This window comes from Pelodiscus sinensis, chromosome 5, assembly GCF_052426305.1.
Source record: "Pelodiscus sinensis isolate ZL-2025 chromosome 5, ASM5242630v1, whole genome shotgun sequence".
Taxonomy (NCBI): domain Eukaryota; kingdom Metazoa; phylum Chordata; order Testudines; family Trionychidae; genus Pelodiscus; species Pelodiscus sinensis.
This window is the reverse complement of record NC_143056.1, coordinates 97306240-97325568: the sequence shown is the minus strand read 5'-3', so window position 1 is coordinate 97325568 and position 19329 is coordinate 97306240. Positions and strand designations below refer to the sequence as shown.

The 19329-nt window shown below is 40.2% G+C and overlaps 1 protein-coding gene across 4 annotated transcripts in view; it reads left to right on the top strand.

The window, feature by feature from the left end:
- DCDC1 (doublecortin domain containing 1) overlaps positions 1–19329 on the top strand; it is a 605588-nt gene that overhangs the window by 316729 nt on the left and 269530 nt on the right. For all 4 annotated transcript variants that reach the window (XM_025187660.3, XM_075927786.2, XM_075927784.2 and 1 more), the window contains 2 exons: positions 12351–12517; positions 16730–16855. In XM_025187660.3, the coding sequence (XP_025043445.1) occupies positions 12351–12517; positions 16730–16855 (293 nt within the window). The remainder of the gene's footprint in view (positions 1–12350; positions 12518–16729; positions 16856–19329) is intronic.

Genomic DNA, 19329 nt, shown 5'->3' with positions numbered 1-19329 from the left:
AAAACAGACTCTCTGCATGCATCATGACTACCTAGCATGACCATTATGATTATCTAGTTGGAACTCCTGCATACTGCAGGCCACACAACCCATCCTGTCCTTTAATAGACCCATAACCTCTGGTAGATTTACTGAAGTCCTCAAATCAGGATTTATAACTTCAGGTTGCAAAAAATTAATCATTTACTCTAGTTTAAACCTGCAGTTGTTCTGTGCCCCATGCTACTGAGGAAGGCAAAAATAAATAAATAAATCCCACAAGATCTCTACCAATCTCATTTGGGAGAAAATTCCTTCACGATCCCAAATACGGTGGACTGTTTGACCCTGCACATTTTGACAAGACCTAGCATCCAGACACCTAGGAAAGAATTATCTGTGGTAACTTAAACTTCACCATCTAATGTCCCATTACTAGCCTTTGGGGATATTTGCTACTAGCAGTTACGTGCCAATGCAGGCAGTTTCCCAGCTTTTTCTTTCCTTGTTTGATTTTTATCCATATGGCTATAGCATTTGTTCCTATTGGCTTTAATTCCTTTTGTAAAATCCAACTCTGCTTGGCTTTTGCCAGTTCTCACTTTTCCCCTAAACTTTTTGACCTTTAAGAAGTAGCTTTCCTTCATGATCCATCCCATCTTCTCTTCTTTGTAAGATTTTTGCTTTCTTTTAATTATCTTGAGATACTTGCACATCCAGTCTGGTTTGCAACCCTTCCCTACAATTTTTTCCCTTTGTTTGGGATATAGACTTCAGATACTTTTCTGTAATTTTAATAAAGCAATTCCAAACCACCTCTACATTCAGATCCTTTAAGTTCTTTAGTCCAGTCCTCTTCCCTAACTAGATTAAATTTATTTTTGAAAGTCTGCCCTTTTGAATTCAAAGACCCTAGTTACAGATCTATTGTTTATCCTTCCATTTAATTTATACCAAATTGGCAGTGATCAGCTTGTCACTACTCACCAATAGCATATTTAAGGTGGCGTCAACTCTTGTTGGATTGTTGACAATTTAATAAAGAAATCTATCAGCTGTCACATCCAAGAAAATCTGGGCCCTATTATTAACGGCACTTGTCCTCCAGTCAATATCTGGGAATTTAAAGTCTCCCATAATCACACAATTCTCAGCAGTATTTATTTCATTAAAAATGTCTCTATCAATGTTCAAATTGGATCCTGGGGGTCTGTAGAACATCCCACACACTGTCCCAGGGAAACCTCTGGTAGCTTTCTTACCCAGAGTTATTTTGAGCCAAATAGATTCTGTTTTTATCCATGCCTTCACTTCTAATTTCTTTAAAGTTTATCTCATCATTACCATTTAATTCTACTGCACAACCTTTACCTTCTTTCCGTAAGAGAAATAACCTTCATTACCTATACTCCCATAACTGCTATTCATCCATGTTTCTTTTATCCCTATAATCTGATTTAACTTTCTTCACCAGTAGTTCTAGTTCCTCCATTTTATTACCCAAGCTCTCTTCATGGGTGTACAAACATTTATTTCTACTTGGCTTCACCCAGAATCCTGCGTGTGCATATGCACACGTGCATATGCCCATCCTTCAAGCCAGCCAATCTGTCAGTTTTTACTGAGGTATTTGGGCAGCCTCTTGCCTCACACTCAAGCCCTCCTTTCTTTCCAGCATCACAGATTTGGGATCACCTCTGATCCCAGGTTCAGCCCAGGAAAGTTAAACTTGTCAACCTAGTTACGGATGGTTTCTTCAAGGAGGCTTTTCTTTTCCTTTTTTTTCATTTCTTGTTGGTTTCCTTCTTCACAGCCTCCTTTGATTTAACTCCGCTGAGGCACCACTATCCCCACAGTGACTGGGGGCTCTGCTGCCGCCTGGAGCTCCACTCTTCCGGGGGCTCCGTTCTCTTCCCAACAGCCCTGCCGTCATCCAAGGCTCTGCTCTCCCTCCAGTGGCTTCGCTGCCTCCCAGGGCTCTGTGCTCCCCCTGGTAGCCAGGGGCTCCACTCTCTCCCCATTGTCTCTGCTGCCTGGGGCTCCGTGCTCCCCTCAGCAGTCCTACTGGTGCTTGGCTTTCTGTGCTCCACCCAGTGGCTCTGCTACCGCCAGGCCGGGCTGGCTTTAGGCCAATTCCCTCAATTCTCCCAAATCGGGCCCCGTGCCTAAGAAGGGGGCCACATGCCTAAGAGGGCCCTGCTCCCAGGCACGCAGACCCTGTCCCCGGAAGTGCGGTACATGCACGCCCCTGGCCCGGGGTGCACGGCGCATGCACGGTGCCACCCCGGGCGTGCGGTGCATGCATGGTGCCACCCCAGGCGCACAGCACATGCGTGATGCCACCCCCGCGAATCAGGCCCCGCACTTCCTAAAGCTGGCCCTGCCGCCAGGGACTCCGCTCTCTCCTTCCCCTAGTCTGGCAACACTACTGGCCATAGCCCACTGGCTTATCCCCATGAATGTTTGGTCTAGATATTAAAAATGCAGTGTTCTTTGAACAAACAGTCCCTTTGACCATACATTTCCCTTTATGTCACACTTTTCTGACCAGACTAACATGGCTACATATCTATTACTATTCTACATGCAAGGCATTACATTTAGCCGTTTGGAATGGAAATCCATCAACCATATGAAAACAACTTGCACAGATACAGACAGACATCATCTTTTTATCCAAGTGCAAAAAGATGGACATCGTACCTAAAGGACTGAAAGTGAACAAAATTTTATTTGTCCTTTTCATATGTGTTCATTTTTGTGATTGTATTCTTTGGTATATATGGTTGTGCCAATTTTCTTCCACTGTTTGATCTGAGGAAGTGGGTCTGGCCCACGAAAGCTCATCACCTAATAAACCATCTTGTTAGTCTTTAAAGTGCTACATAGTCCTGTTTTTTGTTTTTCTGAGGACAGTGGTCCCAGCTAGGCACAACCATGAGATTCTGAACCAAGATTCTATGCCTGAAGTTAAAGAGAGATAATTTAACGCATAAAACAAACTGCTTTGTATGATAGTAATGTTACCAATACTACAGTATAGGAGCACAGTAGGGGTATGTCTACACTACCACCCTAGTTTGAACTAGGGTGATAATGTAGGCAACTGGAGTTGCAAATGAAGCCTGGGATTTGAATTTCCCGGGCTTCATTTGCATCTTGCTGGGCGCCGCCATTTTTAAATGTCCGCTAGTGCAGACTCCATGCCGCGCGGCTACACGCGGCACGGACTAGGTAGTTCGGACTAGGCTTCCTATTGTGGAAGAAAACATAGTCCTCATTCTGAGTTTGTAAGCAACAAGTAGCCAGAGGCAGTTTTATTACGAGCTGCAGCAAGGGAAAAACAGGTTCGGACAGGGGGGAAGCCCCCCCCCCGAGGCAGATCTTCGAATACAAGCAATTATGAAGCAGTTTATATACTGTCTATTAAATATAATAACAATAACAATTAGTCTCCTTCCCATTACAAACACCAATGGCTAACAGTTATTTAGTTCCATCCAGATGCTCCTTATCTCAAGGTCCCTGCCAGAGTCAGCATTCTATCCTTATCTCCGTATGGAGGCAAGAGGCAAAGGCAGCGTCTAATTACAGATCTCGCGTTGTCAGGCCACAGACTTAGCCTGACTCTTGCTCTCTTGTTAACAAGACCAAGATGGCTGCACACAAATTCCCTTATTCCCTTTTCCTGCCTCCACAATCCCCCCTTTTGTGCTTACAGCACAACTACCTTTCTAAACCTTTATTTTCATTAAACATTACATAATTAGTACAAACATTAAATCTATTTCTATTACTACATCTTTTACAACAACAATCAAATATGAAACTTTTAATAAGCAAAAGCAATATAATCATTAATGTCCCCAATATAATTCTATGATGGGGCTGTTTTATAATTTTAGTAACATCATACAACATATCATAATTAGTAACCAAATTAGGGAGGGCAGGTACATGCTGATGGTACCTGTCCATAAGCACAGAGTCCAGATCAAAGAGAGAAACCCAAACCACTCCCACAAGTTTCTCCTTGGCAATATACAATACTTCGCTTCTTTCACCAAGGTCAGTTCTTAATGTCCTTTTGTAGTCAGAAATCTTTGGGCTTTGGCGGTGTCAGAGGAGCGGCCTTTTCCTCTTTTTTTTTCTTGAAACAGTCGTGGTTCAGCATCATGCAGGGGAGAGGTTACCAGCACATCACCCTGTAATATTTTGGTTCTTCTGGTGTCCAGCAGGTAGGAAAGCAGGACCAGAAGAGAGAGGCTTATCAGCAATTGGGGTAGGATCAATTCGAGATGGAGGGATCTTTTTGCAGTGAGAAGCATTGGCCAACAGTCAGTTCTTGGCACTTCATAGCGGTGTTGGTGGTTAGCAAAACTTGGTAAAGGTCTTTCTAGAGCAGTCTTTTGCTGATGGACATACGAGTCTCTATTCTCTGAGCTAAAAGCCAGCTAGCTCCTTTGGAACCAAGGTTATTTCCTAGGAATAAAGCAAACCATAAAAACAATCCTGCGTGGTTGTTTGGTTGTTTGGTACCAGGCTTATCAAAGTGAGGCCCTTTTGGAATGTGGTTGCCAGGGGAACCAGGGTCACAGTCACTGTTGAACTGTTTTACTTCCCAAGCTGGCCTAATACTTTCAGGTTTGAGTTGTCAGTTCTTAGCAAGATACCATGGACTGCCTCAGTTTACTCCTATAGTTCCTTTCTCTTGACTTTGGGGTTTTCCTTAACCTACCAAGTTAAATACAACAATTTAAGGGGTTTTAATTTACTCTGGAAGTACGAGTACAGCACCAGCACTGTTATAAATGTTATAATCGAAACTTCCCACATAATTTGGCAAACACTATTTAAATCCATCTTTAAGATATTTCATCACCTTACTGGCGCTGCCCATGATTATAGGTTTGACCTCTACTGCCTGGTTGAGTGCTGCAGAGGTAGGTGTTTGGCATGGTCCACGGTGTTTCCCTATCTGTGTGAACCTCAGACAGCCAGCCCCGACATATCTTTGGGCATTGGCCACCAACTCCTCGATCTTTGCCTGCAGGGCCAGTAAACCCTCCTCTAGGTACTTACTTCCGCCATGCCACTCAGAATCTCATGTTGTTACAATAAACAAAATAATTATGTGTGAATGAGGGGAGGCCCAAGGCCGTGTATTCCCCATTGCTATTAGTGTGTATTTGTTCTATGTATGTGACTTGAAAGAGGTTACATTGACTACAGTCACTGTTTCTCTTATAGGACCAAGCATGGTTCACAGATGTTTAATTGTTAATAGGAACCTATGCAATTCCATAATTCTTGAGGCCTTTTAAGGCATCAGGCACCAATGAGTAGCAGGGCAAGTAGCTGTTATTGCAATGGTGAGGTTACTAGCTTCCTCATTGTTGTGGGCATCTTTACTTAAATATGCTGATGTCCCACTTGCCCGTGTTGTTACTTATAGATTTCTTATTATCTCTGGCCAAACCACTTTTATGGTTGGTGTGCAAATTTGCAGAAGCTAAATATTTCATTTATGTAGCCATTAAAGCAAAACCAATCCGGTGGGGGAGAGGGCTGGTACCCCACTCCCAGTCCTTCTGTTCACGTGCTGCACTCCTTGCTTCTTTCCAGTTCCTTTTTTGTTCACCTGTGGAGACATTGTTAACATTCTCCTAGCCTAAACAATTTCCAAACTATTATCCTTTCACTGAATTTTAAAGTTGCCAATTGATTGGGCCCAATTATTAATTTTGATGGTTTAAATTAATGCTTCTGCTTTACTCAAATTATCCTTTAATTAAAACAATATCCTACACACAACAATATTTGCAATACGTATTACAATTAAGACACACAAGACAAACTTGGACAGAACACAAACTTATTGTGTCATAAAATGCAGGACAATGTAGCACTTTAAAGACTAACAAGATGGTTTATTAGATGATGAGCTTTCGTGGGCCAGACCCACTTCCTCAGATCAAATAGTGGAAGAAAGTAGTCACAACCATATATACCAAAGGATACAATTAAAAAAATGAACAAATATGAACAAATATTTGTCCTTTTCATATTTGTTCATTTTTTTAATTGTATCCTTTGGTATATGTGGTTGTGACTACTTTCTTCCACTATTTGATCTGAGGAAGTGGGTCTGGCCCACGAAAGCTCATCATCTAATAAACCATCTTGTTAGTCTTTAAAGTGCTACATTGTCCTGCATTTTGTTTCAACTACCCCAGACTAACACGGCTACATTTCTATCACTATTCTTATTGTGTCATGACACAGAACCATGGTTTTTTGTTGTTGTTGTTGTTTGTTGTTTTTCTTCAGCTGGCACCAGCGCTTTCTGATGATCTGAAAGACAAGAAAACATTTCTACCCCCGTCGGGGTGGTCCATTATAACTTAAAATACTGCCTAAGATCTGTTAGGGGAACCGGTTACAGCTAGTTCCTTACCACTTCCATGGGCGAGTGAGCTATAACTTTACGAGAACAAGGGCGCTTCATCGGTACTCGTGACCTTCCACTCCCTCGAATTACCTCTAGAGTTGCTAGCCCTCCCCAACAGTGGCATCCCTCAGTTTCCCTCTTGTACCACAGATCAGGCTTAATGTGTGAAGCTATAATGCTTCTCCTTAGACGAGGTGTTGGTTAGTTATTGTTCCAGCAAGCAAAAAGCTTTTCTTTTCCTGAAAAGAATCATATACAGTGTTACTTATTAAGACTATAGTAATAATATTGACATTAAATTTTGTTAAATGGGCTCTTATAAATATTTTGTTTGTATTTGGACAATTTACTTGAGGCGACAGGTGTTTTATATTCCTTTGAAATAGCCAGGCAGCCTGTATTCACATATAATGTTGGATTTGAAAGCAAGCCAAAAGTGTTATCAACTCATCCTTGAACAGAGACACAGTGAAGTTTCAGGGCTTGGATTCTTAAAACAAAGATTTGTTTTCTTAAAGAGTAAATTTAACCTTAAGGATTGAATGTATAGATTTCATTCTTTTATACAGTTAACCAGTTAAGTGTCAATAGAATTCCTTATTTTCCTTTTGCAGATTTAACAAAAGTGTCTGTAGCCAAATAGTTAAATTTGATTGTTTCTTTGCCTGGATTATTGAAAAAGGCTGCAAGAAACAAGGAGTCACTTTTTAAAGCAGGTTTCCCTTCATATATTACAATAATCGCTTAATTCCTTCTTATGATCTGTCCTGATTCCTGCTAAATGACCCTTCCCAATGACACATGTTTGTCCAGTATTAATTTGGTAAGGAGGGTGGGCTTTCCCATTAGCCCCCTCACCTCCTAATTCTTTTCAATAGGTAAATCCAAATGTGTATTATTGCAGTCAGCTATTACTAATTTTAAACTTCTCAGTATAGGGTTTTCATAACATCCATGCTGCAGCAGTTGATCTATGCTGCTGACTCTGGGGTGGATCACTCGACCATACTCTGTAAGGAGATTTATGTTGCAGAATGTGTCTCCTTGTTAGGGCAGATTTAGCTTCTAGTGATTACATCTTCAAATTCAATTCCCACTAGTTGGCTTTTAGGGTGGCTTTTAGGTTACGTCCTCCCACGCCCTCAAGCTAATTATAACAGTGTGTGAGGGAAAGGTTTTAACTGTTTTTTTTTCTGGACGGCCCCCACTTGTGCGTTGAGAAACATCCTTGGGTAGCCTGCGATTCCAGCCAGAGAGGCTGTAGTTATCTATTCGCTAACAAGGGCTTGAGAATTTCCTAAAGTTGCTTGGCAGCCCTTTACTACTCCTGCGTCGTGTTCCGTGTATATGTTTCCAACCAAAATGCCTAGGGCCAATATGGCTTGATGGTCGGCAGGCATTCCTTCCTTGAGAATTTGGAGGAATACTTCCCACAAGCTAAGTCAAGTCTCTTCCAAAACTCAGTGTTTTGCTTTGGATCGGACAGATTTGTAACTAGAGCCCGTTCTTCCAAAGGGAAGATCTGACACCTTTCAATTATCTTCTGTGCCTCCTCTCTATCTTCAGTAATGTGTGGTAAGGGCCCATATAGGGCTGGGCATAGAGAGGAGTAGAGGGGGTAATGTTGGGCCAAATTCCCCCCTAAGCTTAGGAGAGGCTGTGCACTTGCATGTAAGTTACATTTCTCACTGCAGGGTGGATTTTTGCTTTTCTGAGCTTCAATCTCATCCCTCAGGGCTTTAATTTCTTTCTCTGTCAATCTGTCAAATGCTTACAGGTTCTTGGACCATGATGCACATACATGTAGTATGCAGGGGTGCCTTTCAGCGGTCTGGGGGGGTATGCTTAGACTGATCCCCATCCATTTTAGTCATTCAGGGGAGCATCCTGTCCACTCCCCATCTGTTCAGTGGCTTATAGGAAACGAAATCTACACACTCCAAAGAAGGGGTCTGCTGGGTCTAGAGTGTCAGACCTTATCAGCAGCTCATGAAATAAGGGGAGTCATCACTCCCTCACATATCTGCTCGGTCTCGAGGTTCGGCTGACCCCCCTTGCGTTCAGAACTCCCTTGTGGGAGAGCCCTGGTGCGGCTGGAATCAGCTTACTTTTCAGAGACCTGGGCAGCAGCATTCACACTCCACTCATTACATTCACACTCAGCATGCTTTTCACACAGAAATTTTCCCACTTTTAGATGCATCTCTCATTATGGACTTCGTCCATATTTGGGGTGGCAAACAACACGTTTCCCCCCAGAACCACAGCAGTTCCCAGCACTGCATAAACCTAGGTGCCTTTTGTCCGGATGCAATACAACCTTCTTCCCGTACCCGGGGCGGCACCACCAATACCACAGCAGTTCCCAGCACTGCATAAACTTAGGCCTACTCGGGGGTAACAAAACAACCTCCCCGGAACCGTTTTGCGTCTGACCTTGTTGCAGATTCAAGAAGTTCGGATGGCGTGAGCCCACAAGAAGCAGACGACCCTACAGGCAGTCCTCCTCCACACCCCAGTAGAGATTTCAAAAGGTCTCTTACCTCTCGTTTGGCGCCATAGAGGTGAAGGGGATGGTCTGCAGCCGCTGTCGCTGTCTTCAATCGGGCCTTGCCATCCGAGTTACGGCACCAAATTGTGGAAGAAAACATTGTCCTCATTCTGAGTTTGTAAGCAACAAGTAGCCAGAGGCAGTTTTATTACGAGCTGCAGCAAGGGAAAAACTGGTTCGGACAGGGGGGAAGCCCCCCCGCCCCCGAGGCAGATCTTCGAATACAAGCAATTATGAAGCAGTTTATATACTGTCTATTAAATATAATAACAATAACAATTTGTCTCCTTCCCATTACAAACACCAATGGCTAACAGTTATTTAGTTCCATCCAGATGCTCCTTATCTCAAGGTCCCTACCAGAGTCAGCATTCTATCCTTATCTCCGTATGGAGGCGAGAGGCAAAGGCAGCGTCTAATTACAGATCTCGCGTTGTCAGGCCACAGACTTAGCCTGACTCTTGCTCTCTTGTTAACAAGACCAAGATGGCTGCACACAAATTCCCTTATTCCCTTTTCCTGCCTCCACACTATTCCGAACTACCGTTACTCCTTGTTTCACGATGGAGGCCTAGTCCGAACTACCTAGTCCGTGCCGCGTGTAGCCGGTGGTGGTAGTGTAGACATACCCACGGATTTTTGCATTATATCAGAAAAAGTGACTTTACAACTGAAAGTGATAAATGTGATCAAAATGATCTGCGTTCTATATTTTTTGTACAATAGCAACAAAACCAAGTGTACTCTAATAACCATGCTCACTCTCTGGCCTGCGTGTGTCTTTGATGGGTCCAGGACAATGAAGACATTCTTCTTTGCCCTCAACTGGTAGGTCAGGGAGGGAGAGAGCTCAAGCATAAGCAGGTGAAACAGCACTACACATGATCTCCTAGTTCTTCTTCCCCCTTCTGATGGCCTTTAGCATGTGTATATCGGAGAGGGGAATTGTGTAACTACTTTCTTGTTTCTCTCCACCCTTCCTTATCCCCATTCCTTTCCCTCTCAGTAACATGGTATCCAGGTAGTGAAGACAGCCCTTACCACTTCTGCTGCCAGTGGGGCAACATGCATCAGCTGATTATGTTGTGCCTTGTAGTGGGAGGGAGGGGATTCTGTTTGGTGCTGCTGTTGAGAAGCCATTTTGGGTGCTGTTCTAGACCTATCTTCTTCCTTTCCTTTGTCTGGTGAGCTTGATCACTTATGATGCTGGGGCGGGGCTATGCTGATAACTACATTTTTTTTGGAATCTGAAAGGGATTTTTCCCATAAGGCAAAATTGTCAAACCGCTATATGGGTTTTTGTTTTTTTGTTTTTTTTCATCTTGTATCTTGGATCCCTGAAGTTCCAGTTTTGGGAACTTAAATAATATTTGTATTAACTTTGATTGGTTCCAGTGAAATTGCTGAATTAAAAGAGGTCCAGCATGAGGTGCCAGTAACACAGTGGTAGTTCAGGCATGTGCCCAGAGCATGACATTGCATGGCTAGATGGCATGTCTCCCTGTTTCATGCTTTATGTGGCTTCCCTCATTTTATTTATTCTTCCTCCTATGCTCAGGAGGAGAATGGGTTGGAACTCTGGTTTCCAGCCAAGGTCCCTGGCAGGTCTTTGGGAACAGAGGGCCCATTGACGTAGTAGTCACACTCAGGTTGAAGAACTCAGGAACATTACTGCCCAGTTAAAATCTGGACTGGACCTGAGAGTTTTATCATGTTAAATGATCTGTACTCAATGATCACCTCTCCAGCACAAGAGACCAGTCCAAATTGCACCTAGAGAAAGCAGCATCTTCTCTTAGGAGATGGCTTAAATGCTGTGGACTTCAGTGCCCCGCTGCACCCAGTACATATATCCTATGAGTTTTTGCAGAGAAAACAGCACTTTCCATAAATTCTCTGAATTACTTTAAACTTTTATATTAAAACAGCAGACAGAGGTTAAATATAATAAACTCTATAGGCCCTGTTCTCATTAACACTAAAAACCGTTTACATCATTTCTTATAACGCAGAAAAGCCTTAAATGAAGAGTAAATTATGATTCCATATTAAGACCTCTTTACCGTGTGTGAGCGGTGTAAAAGGAGCTACCATATAATCATCGAGACTGATTCTTATTTATATCAGCTGTGCCTAGGCAGACAGGTCAATAATTCAACTACAAGTAAACTACATTAAAAATGGTTTTTAATCAAGGATTTCAGTGTTTGTTTTCATAACACTTGTATAAGATTTAGTGACTAGTAAATGTGTATTAAACTTATGGGATTTCCTTCATCTTTTCAAGAATTCTCTATTACACTCTATTAAAAGTCCCTCTGGAATGGCAAGATTTCCTTATCTGCTCTGCATTTTTAGCTCGTTCTTCTCCCCAGCCTAATCAAATCAGACTAGTTAAAAAAAGTGTTTATATGCATACTTTGGCATTAAGAATAAGCAGTTACTGAGAACTTTTGTCATGCTCTGGTTTCCTCTGCCTGACTGCATATAGGGCATGCCTCCAATAGGTGCTAAAGGAGCAACTCAGTGTTCTGCTCAATGGCAGGAGCAGACAAGGAAGACAAAGTGTCTGTGCAGGGAAAGTGCTTTTCTGTAGGCAGAGTAATAAATGGGAGGAGGAGTGGAATAAGGTGACTACAATATTCAGGGCAAATTGTCCACAGAATTTGAAATCCAGTAATGTTTGCCAAGGAACCAAGCCTGAAGGTGCTGCAGATTTGTAAAGGCTCTACCTACAGAGCAGAAGTGAAGACTGAAGTGCAGTCGTGTAAAATTAAATAAAGTTCAGAAATGGAGATGAGGACCAACTTCTGAAAGAAACAATGCAATATGTAGAAATCTTATATTCACAGAGGTGCTAATTATGACTATTCTGGCAGGGACAAGTTAACAGACACAGTACAGAAATTGTTAAATGAGGCTTGCAATATTATTGTTCAGCTATTGATCACCTATGGTTTGGCAGGCGGGGGGAGAACACTCCTTGTAAAACTTGAACAAGCTCAGTAAAAAATGAGCAAAATGTAGCTCCAAATGTGGGCAAGAAAAACATAACCTTTATAAAGAGAGCTGTTACAGTATGTAGAAGCTAAATGCTTGTTCTGTACAACTGTCACATCTGCTTTCAGTTTCTGTGCCAAAGGGTCAGAGCTCAATCATAATCCTGTTGCACCCCCTGCTGGTTAAAAGCCTGTGCTCATTTTGTTATTTTACACTGAGATAAACATTGCAGTCATTTCACACTTCTTTTAACATTCTATATGAATTTAATTATCATTTGTTTGGACTTCATTTGCTATGAGGTACAAACAATTTGTTACAGATGTTCACATTTTTAGTGTATTTATTTGTTTGCTTTGTCCTTGCTAGCTGCTGCATATGATTCATGAAAAACTACAGTATTCATCAGACTTCAGACCATCAGGCCTCAATCTTATTCCTTCTCGACTTTTTGATGAGAAAGGACAAGAAATTAAAAACCCACTTTTACTGAAGAATGAGCAAAAAATTTGGATTTCTTATGGTAAAGATTACAGGTAGGAGCTAACTGTTTATCTGTGTGACAGTCAGCTATCTTTTCGTTGTCAAACTAATGTAAGAGGAAGTTTGATAACCTCCAGGTAAAACCCCTTTTATTTTTATTTTAAATTCCAAGAAAATTTCAGAGGTCTTGTTTGAGGCAGTATTGTTTGTGGAATATGACATCTCTGTCTCTGACTTTCTGTCTTAATGCCTTGTCATAGTTCTTGATGTCTGCCTGTCAGCACAGCAAGAGGGATTTTTTCATGTCTGAATAGTCACCTTAATGATAGCAGATGGAAACACCACAGGGGGTCCAAGCCCATCACACTGTCATTGTCACAAACTGCCCTGACCTGTTTCCACTCTTCTATTTTTTTGTCCCTTTTTAAAGAAGAAATGGATGGTAATTGAAAAGGATCTTAAGCAAGATTTATGAAGCAGTAGACAACATGATTCCTCACTACCTCTCTCTGTTTTCACAAATAAATCTTAACCTCTTAAGCACCAATGACGACAGAGTGAAAAATAATTTGGTAAAGCTTGTAAAGGCTGGCCTACCAAAGTTTTTTTTAAAAGGGATATGTCTGTGCTATTGCCTAATAATTTCTGGAGATGTTTGAGGGGTGCTTAAGTTTTTAGCTTTGTTATTTAGTGAATAAATATGTGGCTGTGTTACATATTTATTCACTACTGTGCTAGCCTGTTGAAATCTTGTTGAATTATTGTGAAATTATGTGTATTGACAGGATACATCTGGGATCATGTCTAAAAGTGATTATCAAAGACCCTGAGTTCATTGTACTGTATTAGTAATTTTCAATTGCTATCTCAATTAAATTAATATAATTTGATGCATTTTTCTGGTTTAACTATAAGCAGGTATAATTGAGTTTAGAAATGTTAATTGTTTTTGTTTGGAAGAACAGCCATTATGGCTAGTAATTACAAAGCAATAAAAAGCTGAAAGAGAATTTTAAATGTGTTCAATATGGTGTTTAATAATCCGGCTTTATTCATTATATTGGGGGAAAAAATCAAGAGCTAGAGGATTATTTTGAGTGTAACTAAACTAAGTAGTGAGAGAATTCTTAGGTTTATGCAGTAAACTTACTATACATTCAGAAGTGTCAAGCATACCTAGAATACTTAATAGAAAATAATATTCAACATGTGTAGCACATTGTTGAAACCTCAGATTTTCTGCAGACTTTTAAATGAAAAATAACGGAATTTTAGCCCAAATAATTTACAGGATACTTGCTATTGATACAGTGAGTTTTATCACTTGCAACATTGAGGACAATTTAATTACATTGTGACAAGAATATAGCAGCATACTTGGAATCAGTGGTAACTTCTGAAGTGGTAGCAATTATAGAACAGTTTACTAAGTAACTTTTGTATTTACTTAGAAGCAGATTAAAGGTGAATAATTTGATTAAATCTGTGGTAACATTTTTTTAAAATCTTGAAATGACAAATAAAGAAGAAAAAAGGAAATAATTTCATGAATAATGTGTGGAATATTGTTTAAAATTGAGAATAAGATACATATAGCCAGATTTTTTAAAGTATTTAAGTGTCTAAAGAAGCAATTAGGTGCATAAAAGGATTATCAGAAGTACTTAAATTCCCTTGAAATCACAGGGAGTTAGATGACTAGGTGCTTTGAGAATCACATTCAATGCTTATCCACATCTTAAGCATGTAAATAGTTTTACAGATATGGCTCCTAATACTTAACCTGGTCAAAAGCATGATATTCATGTAAACTCCAACAAAACACAGATTTACTGTTGTTATTTTCTAACTATTTGGGGTAAGTATTTCCTTTATTCAGATGGGCAAAATACTATGGCAATGTCTACATTGCAGCACTTTTTATCCTGGAAAAGCTCTGCCGCATCCAAAGAACGCATCTGCTTTTCTGAAAAAAATTCCAGAAAATCAGACAAATTTTTTCAGCATCCCTGTAAACCTTGTTCTACGAGGAAGAAGGGGTATTCTGAAAGAGGGTTTTTTCTGACATTTGGCCCCGTGTAGCCCCGTTTCGCAATTTGAGTATCTTTTCTCAACTTTTCCCTGCACTGTAGACATAGCTTATGAGAGACAACCTGCAGTCCTTACTCAGTCAAAACTCCTACTGAAGTCATCAAACTGAGCAATTATTTATCAGTACATCAGTCTGCTTTATTGATAAGACTTGGCAATTATTATGAGCTTTTCTGGGGGCTTGTATTTTGCTCTTTGGAGTATTTTATCAAGTTTTACAAGCTTTTAAAATAGTTCACTGTTTCCATTGACTATTGTCAAGGAAGCAGTTTGTTTATCCTCTTCTCTTTGATATCTGTGGTTGATCAGCAGCTAGCACAATGAAGCCACTATTCTGAGTGAGGATTTTGGATATTTCCATAGAATAGATTATTGATAGTAATGATAAAACTTGTTGTGCAGTCAGAAAACTGTAAAACATACAAGACGTAATGTAAACTTCACATGTCATGTTTTACATAGTGGTCATATTCACTTGTACATATGCAGTAGCAACAAAGAATAAATCTTGTGATGAATACCTATTCAGGTTCTCTAATTTTCGTTTAGCAAACATTTTTTTTCTTTTAATTCTAATTCTTTTTTATTCTTCTCTGCTGGCCACAAGGTTGTCAGATTTATGACAAGTATCTAGATGTACAGTGTGATCTGAAAAAGTGATTGAGTAGTTTATTGATGATATTTCACTTATCCTATGTATTATAACAGATTAAATTTCTGTAAAAATAATTCCTCTATTCCTGTAAACTGTTTTATTCAAAACTGGTAACTTGTCACTGGGTCATTCTTGGAATTAACAGAAAATACAGTAATTGTTTTTAGTGACTGTTCTAGAAAATAGCTTCTCTTCTTCTTCAAATTGCCAGCTTTAAGTTAAAGGTGTGTAGTATTTGATAATTACAGTAACTAAAACATTATAAATAACAAGTGACATTTATATTGATTTTATTTGAAAACTAATTTTGCTCTTTCTAATTTCTCAAACTGTTGCTTCCCACAAAAGCAGAGTAGGCGAGTATGCAAATAGCATACATTTTGTTATATGTGTGTTTTGACACATTATTAGAATTGTTGTTCAGCTCATTACAGTTTTTCTTTGTTTACAGTGACATTGACAATTCTCAACTGGCTAATTTTGCCAAAATAACATAAAAGCATTTTAGTAAAGTTGACCTGCCCCTTGAATATTTCTTACATTAAAAAACAAACAAACAAACAAAAACCTCCATACAAACCAGAAACCCTTAGCCAGGGTTTCTGATTGTCTGAATGTGTGTTTCCTTTGTTGCTATATAAAGACTCAGATGAACAAAAGGAAACTGATTGACTGTACAGTGGAAACAATGAAATTTACAAACATGCTATCAAATGCACAAATTAAGCAAAATAAACAAGAAATAGAGAAATATATTTGTCTCTCATGAATTTCAGTTTACCTATCAAAGTGGTTATTAAAATATGTAAATAAAATATTAATATGGAAAGAGGATTTTAAAGTTGACTGTGCCCCTTTAAAATAAACATTACTAATAAGAGTGTAAGTTATTCATGCTTTATTAGAGTGTAATGTAATGTTACTTACAACTATGAGACCTATAAAGAAATATATCCTGTTTAAAGAGTGATCTACTGGTCACAGAGATCAAAGAATTTCTTGGTATTAAGGTTCAGTTAATTAAATACGCTTTATTATTGTAATTTGACAAAAATAAATAGTAGCAAATTATGTATCATATATATTTATATGATTTACTCATTGTAGATTTAATGTTTATGAACAATGTTATTCCATTATCCTTAGATGATTACCTGGCTGCTGATCACAATACTGATTTCTTTCTTTCCAAAGAGTTATTGATTTTAGTAGAATAGCTAATATTGCAATATTAATTCAATTTGGTTGCTGTATATAACCTATAGGTTAATAAAGAAGATGTCTGGGGAGAGGATTAGCATCTGAGATGGAAGCATCTGAACTAGAGCCAGAGAGTGGCTACTAGATTACTAATATTCTCTCTGATATATATAGTGCAATGGGTTTTAATATTTTCTCTTAGTTCTTTCAACAGCATTCCCATTATGTTCACTGCCTTAATATGTGTAATCTCGTTGTATGTGAAGCTGTTTGATTTTGTTTTAAAAGGGTCAGCTTTGATTTTATTTCCATTTTTCAGGTCTTCCTTAAACCATGTTCTAAGTTTGACCTTTGACAGAGTGACCGCAGCTGAAAAGGATGGTATCACAGTTATTTATAAAACTCTTCTGGATGCTAATGTTGATCTGCTGCCTGGATGTGACAAGTATATTCATTTCTGCTTTATCAAAGTTCTCTGAAACCCCAAGCCCAAGAAAGATAGAGGATGATTATCTCCATATCTTCCTATAAATGGAACAATTTATAACATTGTCTTGGTTCACAGTACAATATCATGGAACTTTATCAGCTCTTCATGACATTTCAGTAGCTATAAACAAATAAACTGAATATATTGTACGCTTCAAATTTTATATGGTTAAAATAATTAGGGGGTTGTTACCCCAGGTTTTTTCCACAATAGTTTAATGGTAATTTCAATAAAGAAGTGTTGAGTTCAGTGGCAGGTTAGCCACCTGGCCAGTGGAGCTAGTGCCCAAGGACCCTGGTCAATTGGGATGCTCAGGAAAATGCTCCCGCACTCCAATTCCATTCCCTGGTTGGAGTGCTGGGCAGGTAGGAGAAGCCCCTGAGTCCTGACCATGATCCCCAGCTGGAGTGCTGGGCAGGCGGAGTGGGGCAAACCCCTGCACTCGAGCCTGTTCCCCAGCTAGAGAACCAGGCATGCAGGGAAAATCCCCATGCTTCAACCCATTTCCCTAGCAGGAACATATGGGCTGTGTCTACACTGGCCTCCCTTCCGGAAAAGGGATGCTAATGTAGCACTTTGGAATAGGCAAATCCGCGGGGGATTTAAATATCCCCCGCGGCATTTGCATTAACATGGCTGCCGCTTTTTTCCGGCTTGGCGATAAGCCGGAGAAAAGCGCCAGTCTAGATGTGATTCTCCGGAAAATAAAGCCTTTTCCAGAGGATCTCTTATTCAAGTAGGAATAAGAGATCCTCCGGAAAAGGCTTTATTTTCCAGAGAATCACATCTAGATTGGCGCTTTTCTCCGGCTTATCTCCAAGCCGGAAAAAAGCGGCAGCCATGTTAATGCAAATGCCGCGGGAGATATTTAAATCCCCCGCGGATTTGCTTATTCCAAAGTGCTACATTAGCATCCCTTTTCTGGAAGGGATTCCAATGTAGACACAGCCCAAGAGAGGAGTAGAAGGGGTCTGTAGATGAAAGGAAGGAGAAGGGCCCCCACTTGCTCTGGCCCAGCGGCCCCACAAACTCTACTCAACCCATGGTTGCCTCACTAGTAAATTTTAGAAGCTTCAGGGGGTAGCCGAGTTAGTCTGTACAGGATAAACTTAAAAAAACAACAAATGGTCTGGTAGCACTTTAAAGACTAAAAAAACATGTAGATGGTATCATGAGCTTCCATGGGCACAGCCCACTTCTTCAGATAACCAGAGTGTTGGATGTCCAGAGTCTGGTCATCTGAAGAAGAGGGTTGTGCCCACAAAAGCTCATGGTACCATCTACAGTAGACTTCCGATAATCCGGAACCTTTGGGACCTTGGGACCTAGATGGTGCCAGATTATTGGATATGCCCAACTATCAGGAGGTACTACACGTTGGTTTTATATATATATATATATATATATATATATATATATATATATATATATATATATATATATATATATATATATATATATATATATTCAGTGCCATCCGGTTTCGCTTGGTTCAGCTGCTGCTGCTGCTGCCTTGTGACTCTTTTTTTGCTGAAGCTCAGTCACTAGGCTCTTGCCATTTTGATGCCGGACTATCGGGAGTGCCGTACAATTGGATGCCAGACTATTGGAGTTTTACTGTACATGTTTTGTTAGTCTTTAAAGTGCTACCAGCCTATTTGTTGTTTTTTTAAGTTTAGTATATTTTAGTTCCAATACTCTTACTGAAATATATATTGCTTTTATACTTGCTAAAAGTCATTTTAAAGCATTTTCCCTACTAAATATTTCATTGTTACATATTAACATGCTGAAAACAAAAGTAGCTGGCTACCTAGCTGCTTGTGTATTTTTCAATGCTTTATGTAAATTGCATCTGTCTGGCCTCATTACTACAACTAGTCATGCACATGAGTAAGCAACATGTGAGTAGTTCCATTCAACATAAAGAGGTTACTCACATGATCGAGGTTACTCACATAATCAAGGCTACTCAAATGCATAAATGTCTCCAAAATAAGAGCCTATATTTCTATCATATGTGCATATCAATTTAAAAATTCTAAAAAGCACTGTCATAAATAATTTCACTGTGCTGATTCTCTAGCCTGCCTTCTAATCCCTACACTATCGATAGCAGCCTATCAAATTCAGGGGTGGGCAAAAGGGCCACTGCAGGCCATATCCAACCTGCCGAGTGAGTTGATCTGTCCTGCGGAGGCTCTGCTGCTTCTCCCACCACAAGGCCAATTAGGGCCAGCGGGCGGAGGGAAGTGCACAAAGTCTCCTTCCACCATGGTAGGGCGGGAGGAGACTTCGCGAACTCCTCCCCCACTCCCAAGCCCTGATTGGTCCGGGGGTGGGGAGGAGAGCATGCAAAGTTTCCTCCTGCCCGTGTTTCTTGCAGGATGGGGGCAGGGTGGGAGGAGACTTCATGCACTTCCTCTTCC